The 11795-nt window shown below is 39.6% G+C and overlaps 1 protein-coding gene across 1 annotated transcript; it reads right to left on the bottom strand.

The window, feature by feature from the left end:
- Window positions 1-7038: 7038 nt before the first annotated feature.
- On the bottom strand, window positions 7039-8539 carry LOC106084051 (derlin-1). Its single transcript, XM_013247481.2, has 3 exons — window positions 7758-8539; window positions 7581-7691; window positions 7039-7511 (listed from the first exon to the last, which is right to left on the bottom strand). The coding sequence occupies exons 1-3, from the start codon at window positions 8258-8260 to the stop codon at window positions 7361-7363; spliced, it is 765 nt and encodes a 254-aa protein (XP_013102935.2). The 5' UTR covers window positions 8261-8539; the 3' UTR covers window positions 7039-7360.
- Window positions 8540-11795: the final 3256 nt, after the last annotated feature.

Below are 11795 nucleotides of genomic sequence, written 5' to 3'. Positions count from 1 at the left end.
AGACATATCTTAGGGCAAAGATCCCTGGAGATCGCCTGTCGTGGCAGCAGTAGGTATATAGTAAAGGCAAATCCACTGAAACAGCCTTTCATGACCTAGTCGGCTACATAGAGGGTTCTCTCGCTGTCAAGGAATATACAATGGTAACATTTCTTGACTTTGAAGGTGCTTTCAAAAATGTAAAACCGACGTCGATCATGATGGTAGGCGTCAACCCTACCGTAAGAGAGTTTATTAATAACTTACTTACTAAAAGATGCATTACGTCAGGCTTGGATCCTGTGGATCTAAAAAGATGGGTCAACAAAGGAACTCCTCAAGGAGATGTACTGTCTCCTCTACATCGGAATATAGCCATTAACAATATATTGTTGTCTCTCGAAGAAAAAGGCGTAAAAGTGGCCGCGTATGCTGATGACATGGCAATTGCGGTTAGGGGAAAGTTTCCCAGCACTCTAAGAGGTATACTTCAGGAAGCACTACTTGCGACAGCAAAGTGGGCTGCCGAAAGTGGTCTTGGTATAAATCTGTGCAACTTGTATCTCCGTTCAGCAGAAGATACAAGTTGCCTACAGTGACGCCTGTCTTCTTGGGAGCAGAGAATGTTCCATTTACAGAGAGCGCGAAATACCTGGGTGTTTTACTGAACAGGAAATTGAACTTCAACTCTAACATTTTGGAAAGCGCAAGAAAAGCCACTCTTGCCCTATACACCTGCAAGAGAGCCATTGGCAAAAGTTGGCGGTTTAGACCGCGCGTCATGAATTGGGTATGTACTGCTGTTGTCAAACCCATAATGCTATATGGTGTTGTGGTCTGGTGGACGGCGCTTCAAAAGCCCACCTATAGTTCAATAGTCAACCGGATTCAAAGGATGGCTTGTTTGCGCATCATAGCCGCACTGAGAACGACACCATCTGATGCACTGAATTTAATGCTACACCTAATGCCTTTGGACATTGTGGCTAGACAGATTGCTGTGACCACAACCGTGAGGCTAAGGGAGCTTTCTCATTAGTCATGTGGCGGCTACGGACACTGTGTTGTACTTGATACAATATCCGATGTTCCAGGCAGTGTGGATTACACCCTACCTGAGCCGCTGTTTGATGAAAGTACCGATTGGAACTATGATATCCCTGGTAATAGAAGTTACATAGACTTCTATACGGATCGTTCCAAACTAAACTATCAGGTGGGCTTTGGGGTGTACTCTAAAGATCTAGAACTGGTCATATTAAAAAGGTTACCCGACCACTGCAGTGTGTATCAAGCGGAGATCCTTGCAATTAAGGAAGTGGTGGAATAGCTAAGATATAATGTCATTAAGACGATTGGCATAAATATCTTCTCAGACTGCCTTTAAATCCCCGTAAAACGTATTTCTGAACACAAAAACCGCCCTCGACTGTCGCAGATCTTTCAACGAGATGGCTGTACAGTTCAAAATTCACCTGTTCTGGATGCCGGGCCACAGAGATATCCCAGGGAGTTGTAAAGCGGATGAACATGCGAGACTAGGAACTACCTTACACACTTCAGGGACAATGGAATCTGTGGGTATGCCTCTAGCGACATGTAAGCTACGTTTTCAGGATCAGGCCCGAAGGACAACGAATGATAGACGGTCACAAAGAGGGGGCAGTGAGCATTCCAAAACTATGTGGCCTAATCTAGACTTGAAGAAGTCTACCGCTTTGCTGTCACTGGCTAGAACAGACGTCTCATTGTGTTCGTCCTGACAGGTCCCTAATCGACGAGGTCTAATCGAAAAACATGCTGACAGACTGAAGGTTGCCAGTAACGACTTTTGCAGAAGCTGTGAGGACATCGAAGAAAAAGAGACTATAGAACACATTCTGTGTGTGTGTCCCGCATTGGCAGTCAGAAGGTGTTCCACTTTAGGTTCTCTTTTCTTTGGGAACCTGTCTGATTTAGCGTATCTAAAAATTCGGCTTGTTGGATATGGATGGTTCAACGGTAGGGACTAGAAGGGGTATCGCAATGGACGAAAACGTCTAAGTGAGTCTGATAGCAGACTGCCACTTAAACCTAACCTAAAACCTATAATGAAAAGTTTTTGTGAATACGACCGCAAGACTTTAACGACAACATAAGAAAGAACTTTCAAATATATAACGGAGTCATCTACCGTAGTATTTAGGATGGAATATATTACAAAATTGAAAAAAAAAAATTGGTCGATGTTGAAACTTAAAAAAAACATAGCTGGCAAATCAAATAGTCATATACATAGAAAGATTTTTTTTTTAATTTTCACAAAAAAAAACAATTACTCCTACGAAGTTCTGCCGCTATCCGGGACAAAGAATTCGCATTACAGGCGCATTTCAACACCAAGCCCAATGTTTCCAAACATGCAAGCACACAATTTCAACCAAATATTGTCTTCACGATTTAAAAAAGTTGGTACTGCAGATATGGCACATGAAGGAGAAAATGCAGAGGTGAAAATAAATGAAAATGTGGACTACGAATTATCTGGTAGTAGAAATCATAAAGACATTGACTTGCGGTATGGTGTGGTCTTAAAGAGGAAGACCTTTTCGAAGAAATCATTGGAAACGTTGAAAATGTGGTTATATAAACATCGATACCATGCCTATCCAAGCGAAGAGGAGAAAATCATGCTATCACAAGAGACACATTTGACGGTTTCCCAGGTAAACAGTTGGTTTGTCAATGCTCGCCGTAGACTTTTGCCCGTAATTCTGCGAAGCGAGGGATACGATCCAAGTCATTATAGAATTACACGCGGATCTAAAAACAAAATGATTGAATCCCCAATAAATTGCAGTGCAAAGCCGAATATTTCCAACCTCTCACCAATCCTAGTGAGAGCTGCCGAAGAGATTGAGGAAGTAGATGTTGGTGTCGAAGATGTGTTTTTGTTGCAAGGCAATGCAAATAGATTAATGAGCTTTTATGAGCCAGTTAACACTAGTATCTCCAATAGTAGTGACACCATCGACTACCCCAGCAATGATGAAGGTAAATGGCAATCCTTTCTAAATCTCCCTGACATAACTTCTATAAGTCAAAGTCCATACTATTGTGAAAATTTGATGCCATCACATTTCGAAATTTCGAATACACTGCAATCTGTAGATGAAAATTTTAAGGAGACCGCAGATAATGGTTCTGGGTATCAAGAGTCAGATCAAATATTTTCCGGTTTCGATATTATATACCTTGACGACATGGACATTGGTGCTGAAATTACGGTTGAAACGTCAATCAATTAGAATATATGGCCCAATTTTAACCGGCACGATATCATCACAACATTTATAATTTTCATGTTTTCAATTCACCATCAAAAATCGAATGAATCCCAATATCATTACAACGTTTATAGGAAAAACTTTGTTTTTCAATTCACCATATCAGAAACTTGCGCATGTAAACTGTTTTATGTAATAAAATGCAAGAAGATACATGCTTCTTCAATTATAACTTAGAGCATTTGTTTGTAACATCTAATAGGAAGAGACATACACCCATTGATTAGATCCGTCTCTCTCTATCTCTGTATAAAATACAGATCGTAATTTTCATTTGATTATGGAAAATTTTGGCATAGTCTGTGCTTGTGTTTCGAACGATTTGTATACCCTATACCCCACTGTAGTACGAGATATTTAAACTTCTCCATTTGTTTATAACACCAAGAACCAGATGCGATGGTTGTTTTTGTTTTAGTAGTTTGTTGTGTCTACCTTTCGTCTGCCTGATTCTGTTGGTCCAGGTCCAGGAACCCTGCGACTAAGATGGCGTGTGCCCACTGAGTCTGGTTGGGCAGTAAAACAGGTGACGTGTGGTCCCTGCTCACAATCGGGACAATAATCCTGCACGTTGCCATCATTCCTTGCTCAATAGGAGTTTAGGCGGCTGCATCTGCCGGATCAAAATTGAGCCAGAACGACAACGGTTTGCCGGGGGAGGTCAATTTCTCGAGGTGCAATGGGAGGCGGTTATTCTCCAAGGACCTTATTCACCCGGTAGATAGAGGTTAAACAGTGCCGAAGATATCAGCCCGCCTTGAGAACTCCCCGTTTCACTTTACGGCGCTTCGACTTATTCACCCTTACTCGCTTTGTCAAAGGCCAAAATCGACAGCAGTCGCATCGAAGTCGAATTCACATTTCGTGGTATTCTGTAACTTATTCGCCTTTGATTAATAACAGAAAAATATTGTGGTTAAAAAAATAATTTAGAAGTAGTTTCCGCAATATTTCGACAAACAGGCGTGATGTAGTTTATAATGCAATTAAGTTAAATATCTGTGGTTTTCGTTAAATTTGACAGTCGAATTCGACTTATGGGATACCGAAAATGTACATAAATGTAATTTTCATCTTCGACAACCACAATACCATTTTGTAAAAAAGTCGCCAACCGGATTAAGGGGGAATAAAACTTCATCCATTTGTTTATTGCATCCATTTGTTTATTGCACCAAGAACCAGATGCGAACCAGAGAACCAGATGAAAGACTCCATCGGGCCAATCCGGTCGTACAACCGGCTGCCATGCGATTGATGGCAAAAGTTGGGGGTTTAGACCACGCGGCATGCGTTGGGTATATACTGCAGTTGCCAGACCTATAATGCTATATGGTTGTTGTTGTTGTAGCAGTTTGTTGTGTTCTATTATTAGTCTGCTTGATTCTGTTGAGTGTTCAGATCCAGGAACTCTGCGACTAAGATAGGTGCGTCCAGAGGGATCTGTTGTTGTTGTTGTAGCCAGATTTGCATGTGTAGGTAGCGATCCTCGTCAAGCTATTATAGGAGCACTAGCTCGTTCGGGACTAAACGACCGATCGCCGCGGGAATATGATGGCCATTGGTTATTTAAAAGCGCCAATAACTCACCTTATCGTATCGAGCAACATAGGCACTCAGTATTTACGCAAGAGCCGGTGCCACCCGGCCTTTCAATGAGACTCTCCGCTCGATATCGCTGATTGTCCGCGACTGCTGTTGCAGATACTACGTATGGAGCATTCCAATATCCGCAACCTGTGGATGCGACCGGCAGCTTACAGCTAAGCTTCTCGTGACAGCGATGAACACCCCACATATCGTACCTCAAAGTTCCAGCCTTTGTGATGCTCACAGCTATCCCACGGCGGGCAGAGGGATTTGTGTCCGAGCTGAGTGAGTCAAGCTGGGCAATTAAACAGGTGACGTGTGGTCCCTGCCCACAATCGGGACATACATCCTGCACGTTGCCATCATTCTTTGTTCTGTAGGAGTTGAGGCGGCTACATCTACCGAATCGTTATTGGGCCAGAACTACTATGGTTTGCCGGTGGAGGTCAATTTCTCCAGGTACTATGGGAAGCAGTCGTTCTCCAAGGACCACATTCACCCGGTGACGAATGACTCTCCTCCTAGCCCTATCACTATCACTCTCGGGATGTTTTACATCTGACTGAAAATGTCAGGCAATGTCTTTATGGAAAAAATGCCTGTGCCCTCGCAATACCCAAACTGATTCTATTGATCACACAATTTTGCTTTCAAAACAATATTCTCATTTTAAATTTTCACATACGGCTTGCAATCTCATTCAATCGTTTTTATATAATCGTTCCCAATTTATATGTATTATCTAATGGTGTAGTCTTCAACTCTTCCCATATTTCTAACGGCGTTCCACAGGGATACTTTTTAGGCCCGCTTCTTTTTATGTTATACGTTAATGACATCCATAGATGGATTCGGCACCAATGCTGAGTATATATGTCGATGATATTCAGCTATTTGCATCTAGCAACGAACCCATTGAGGTATGCCTTAACTAATTGAATGAAGACATTGGTCAAGTCTGCGAGTGGGCAACTTTAAATAGAATCCTTATGAAGATGGATAAAACGGAATGTTTGGTATTTTCTAATAATCGCAATATTCCTTTATACCACCTGACAGTACAGAATTCTACTATTGATACAAGGGAGTCGGCTTCACTTCTTGGTTTTGATTTGGACACATCGTGGAAATTCACATGTCAATTCTAAAATAAATTAGATTGTATTATTTAAATTTAATTCTTCCAGTGTATATTAAACGTTTCTTAGTGCATTCTCCTATAATTCCACAGCAAATTTCTGTAATCATCGTATGCTCTTATCCTGTTTTCATAGAATTTTACGTTACGTCTATGGTATTCACTTCCGCAGCGATTACCAATGTTTTAAGATTGAATTTCTCGAATGCTCATTTGAGCATTACATAATATGGACAGCCCTCTTATTCGTTTAACTCTATCAACTTTCTACCTAGTAGCAGAAACTCCCACATACTTATTGAACGTTACAATAGTACTATTCTTGAAAGATCTTGCCATAATCGGGTTTGGCGTCCATGGAATTCTTTACCGCAGCATTTAAAAAATTTAGCTGTAAGCAGTTATTCTTTATTGCCGTTCTTTAAGCAGCTACGGTCACTTTTGCTGTATTTTATTGTCATAGATTTTATTAAGTCATATTTTAAAATCTTTCCTTTCGACAATATGCTTCTTTATTTTAGTTTTTATATGTTAAGTTTTTTTTTTTATTTTTTATGTTAATGTTTGAAAAATTCCCCAGATCGATAGTATGTTCATGGGTTTAAATTCTAAATATTTTTTTATTTTGTGAAATGAAACTTCCGACCTATCAATGTATATTCCACTACGGGAGCTTGATTGATTAATTAGAAATAAATTGACCGTTGGACAACCTGGCGCATCTCTTCGGATCCGTCAGTTACGTCACCAAAAGTGGCGGACGTTCTGTGGTGCCGTCTACCGTGGTTCGTTAGTGACTTAGCAGTAGACCACAGCTTACATTGCTCCAAATGTTCTAGCCACAAATTCCGCTTATGTTCGTTGACTACCCTGTCAATTTCCAGATTCAGCTGGCTGATTCAATGTTGAGTATATATGCTGTGAGTTCCTGAATCTAGATACTCAACAGAATCGAGCAGACGAACACAACACACTGCAACAACTTCTTACTAATAGTCGTAAAAATTATGAGTAGTCTTTTTATTTAAATTACACTATATATTTCATGAACGCTTTCTTTTCAATTCGCCCTAGCCTTAATGAAAAAATATTCCGTTTCGTTAATATTTTTGTTTTCTTTTTACAAATTTCTTTTTGTTGATCTTTAACTACTTTTCCCTAGCAATATGTTGTTAATTCTAAGATGTATGATGTCATTTGAAGATATCCACAAAAAATAAATAAATTTCAAAATAAATTTCGTAGTATAGATTACAAATTCAGTACATATTACAACGTGTAAAAAATGTATAGTTGGGTAAGTATTAAAGGAATTAATTAAAAATATTTAACGACCCAAAGTATTGCCACGGCCCCAGGCATTAGGAAAACCACCGCCGCCGCCGCCACCGCCAGCAGCGGGTCTTTGGTCGGCTCTACTTGCCGGTGGTACACCAAAGTAGCTTACTCCTCCGCTAATATCGGGTACATATTGTTTGCTGTGACCAAAATAAACAAAACATCTTTACTGGCGTATGGACGTACAAATGTATATATTTTATACTTACAGTATGCTGGGAGTTTCGAGAAAAGCATTACCTCCCAGCTCTTGGGGATATTGGAATTTGAGGAAATAATAAAAGTGACCTATGAAGATACCTATTAATGATGCAATGGACCTACAATAATAAATAGTTCAATGTTTTAGAAATGTGAATGATACAAGCTTAAGTTGTACAAATTACCCTTGGAATATTAACTCCATACCCGCCAGCACCCATGGTAAATATATGGCCTTGAAGCGACTGCCAAACCAAAAGTTAACAATTACTTCTTTATTAAGTTGACACCAGATGTACGTCACAGCCACAACCAGTAGATCCATTAGGAATGCCACATTGAAAAGCAAACCACCCAACACTGCCACAGCGGACACAATTAATTGCAGGTATAAATAATCTGCGGGACTTCGACCAAATTGATCCTTCTCCAAACGAGCACTATACTGGGTGATGAAATAGCAATTGATAAGGAAGTGAAATCCTGTTGATGGTGTCAGTGGGTAGACAAAAAGACTTGTTGCACAGCGCCATAAATGCATTTTGGTTAGGACCAAGTCCCGAGCCAGATACATGTGTTGCAGTGGCAATACTCCAAACCGAGTCAGCAGACTCATCGAGATGGTACCCGCCAGCCAGTATCTGGTGAATCTTGGCAGCTGCTTGAACCATTGCCCTGCATCTGCCATGGTCGTTGCTGTTATCAAAACGCCACGAGTGACAAGTAATATATGTAGTTTGCTAAGTCAATTTTATGCACTTGTTGGTTTCTTTTATTATTAAATACTTTTTGATTATTTTTATTTGTTCCACAAATATCTAGCAGCTTAATGATTGGATGATTTGACAGTTATGAAAACATACGTGTTTCTATTGGAAACTTTATGTGGATTTCATGGAAACTTTACATGGCACATCAAACGCTCATTCATTACGTGTACAAATTAATAACATATTTCCTAAAACCGATACAACAATTTCTTCATTTATTTAATTTTTTTTCTTTATTTTCTTCTTTTATTTACTTTCATCAACTGTCTAGTAGTGATTACCTATTTCTGTTTAAAAGACTGGTGTCAATAATCGATAAAATCAAAATGACGATAAAATCATCAATACAATAACACGATCACGCATTATGATGTGCCATGTAAACTTTCCATAAAGGTCGAATTTCGATTAATTGACATTTTGTGTAAACAAGTCGAAGTCGACTTTCAATGGCACAAAAAAATCAAAAAGACGACTTTTTCATTATATCGATAGAGGCAGCAGAACCAAATGTTGCTTCTGCAGAGCAAGAGATAAGCATGTATACCCAAGATAAATTCATTTACAGGCAGTGTACCGCAAACAGCTGATAATTTTATATCGCGGAGTACACTATCTGTTTTCATAACGTTCGGCTGTGTGTATGCATTATAGTAATAACTATAAGAGCCATAACACACAAAAAACGAAAAATGACGCAAACTAGTAATTCACACACAATGAGAGTTGCATCGAACACTGATTGTGACAGATAGTGTGTGACGGTTGACCCAACTGGTTCAGCCCCCTCCGGAGCTGGCTAACTTCTGGCCCGGCCGTGACCAGTCTTGGGGCATTTCTTTTTCCTTCGGAGAGTAATTTGGATAAGTCCGCATAGAAGTAAAGTGTAAGGTACCTCTTGCGTCATATGTAATGTGTGTGTGTGTGTGTGTGTATGCGTAATAGTGTTAGCGAGTTTGTGAACCCGAATATATGGCGTTATAAGATAAGCGATCAAGATAAGATGTAAGGTTGTTGCTTTGGATCTTTACCCTCCCACCATACTGACTATCAACTTATCGACAGCCCATATTGTACCCCGTAAGAGATTGTCCTCATCTTTCGCGGCATAATGAAATCCTTTTAAAGGTTCATATTCAATATCAAAGTGTGATTTTTTAAGAGCTATAGGAAATTTTTTTCAAAAACACATAAAATTCAGAAAAATGCGTGAAATCTTTATTTGAATCGATATTACGGTCTATATAATTAAATGTTTGAAGATTCATGCAAATGTTGACCATGACTGCGCCTCAAATGGTCCATCCGCTTAGTTCATTTTTGGCATGCTCTTTCCAACATTTCGGACGGTATCTCACGAATAAATGATTTAATGTTGTATTACAATGCGTCAATTGAAGCGGGCTTGTCTGTATAGACATGAACATTAATTAAAATGCGTTAAATCGCACGATCTGGGCGACCACATAGCCGGTACCGAACATAAAATTAAATGTTTACCAAACTCGCCTCTCAATAAGTTCATTGTTACGCGTGCTGTGTGACAGGTGGCACCGTCTCGTTAGAACCAAATGTCATCCAAGTCAAGCTCTTGCATTTAGGGCGAAACAGATATAATCTCACGATAGCGCTCACCATTCACAGTTACGTTACGATTGGCATAATCTTTAAAGAAGTACGGTCCAATGATGCCACCAGCCCATAAACCGCACCAAACTGTGACTTTTCTCGATGCATTAGTAGCTCTGGCAATGCTTCTGGCTGATCTTCATTCCAAAATCGAGAATTCTGCTTATTTACGCACCCATTGAGCTAAAAATGAGATTCGTTGCTGAACACAATTTTTCGCGCGATGAACCTTCTTAACAGAGCACACATTTTTATAATAAAATCAAGTAATTTTTAAGGGTTGTTCGTTTGTAAGACGATTCATGGTAAAATTATAGACCAAACTGAAGATGTTTGACTGTGAAACAAAGATCGAAACGTGCGTCATCTTGGCAGTGTTGCCAAAAAATAATAGCTAAAAAATCACTCTTTGTATATAATAATTGATATAGTAGTATAATAGTTGATATAGCCCAAAACTGGTTTCCCGATTTGACTTCTTGAGCCTCTATAGGGCGCTATTATTATTCGATTTGGTTAAAGCTTTGTACGATGACTTGTGGTTAGACTTCCAACATTCATGGTAATTATGGCCCACGTCGGTCCGTAGCCTGATATACCTCCCATACAAACCTTCCATCGAATTTAATATTTGAAACGTGACCAGCGCACTGTGGTCAGCAGTCAAAAATACATAAAAGCCAAATTTGTTACCCGATTTCGTTGTAAGTTGGGCCAGTGAGTTGTACTTTGTCTTGTGATGTCCGAACCGAATATATTTCGATATAGTTGCCATATAGACCGATCTGCCGACTTTTAGTCTTAAGCCCATAATTGCCTCATTTATTACCCGATTTCGCTTTTAATACCTTTCTTTTCAATATCCATTATAAATTTTCCTTAAATTTGGAACGGTAAGTTAAACTATGCCTACAGATGCTTGAACCGAATGTGGTCCAAATCGGGCTATATTTCGATATAGCTGCACATAGACCGATCTGCCGATTTGCAAAAAAAAAGTGACAAAAATCTGAGAAATTAAAATCTGGAGGCTTGATTTTCATCGTAGACGTATGTTCTTCTAGTGGAGCTTTTTACTCAGTACAATCCCGAAAATCAGAAACGCGAAAGGCCCGTATTACTCAGAAACAAGTAAGAGTGTGCTAAGTTCGGCCGGGCCGAATCTCTTATATCTCTTTATCTCTTTTTAGGCAAACAAAGACTAATGAATAAGAACTGTTATGCTATTGGAGCTATATCAAGCTATAGTCCGATACAGACCATAAATGAATGCAGAACATTGTAGAATTCATTGTCTAATATTTCAGTTCATTCGGATAAGAATTGCGCCTTGAAGGCACTCAAGAAGCAAAATCGGGAGATAGGTTTATATGGGAGCTGTATCAAGCTATAGATCGATTCAGGCCATATTGGACAAGTATGTTGAAGGTCATAGGAGAAGCCGTTGTACAAAATTTCTGCCAAATCGGATAAGAATTGCGCCCTACAGCGGCTCAAGAAGCCAAGATCCAAGATCGGTTTCTATGGCAAAAAAAAAAAAAAAAAAATTGGCAAATATAGACCGATCTGAACCATATACAATACAGAAAAGCCTAACATAAGTCACTGTGTCAAAATTTCAGGGAAATCGAATTATAAATGTGCCTTTTATGGGGCCAAGACTTTAAAGCAAGAGATTGGTCTATATGGCAGCTATATCCAAATCAGAACCGATCTAGGCCAAATTGAAGAGGGATATCGAAGAGTCTAGCACAACTCACAGTTCCAAATAAATGCGCTTTTTATGGCCCCAAGACCTTAAATCGGGAAATCGGTCTATATGGC

The sequence above is a fragment of the Stomoxys calcitrans genome, chromosome 3 (genome assembly GCF_963082655.1).
Source record: "Stomoxys calcitrans chromosome 3, idStoCalc2.1, whole genome shotgun sequence".
Taxonomy (NCBI): Eukaryota; Metazoa; Arthropoda; class Insecta; order Diptera; family Muscidae; genus Stomoxys; species Stomoxys calcitrans.
Note: the sequence above shows the minus strand (reverse complement) of the source record. Positions and strands in the feature narration are given on the sequence as shown.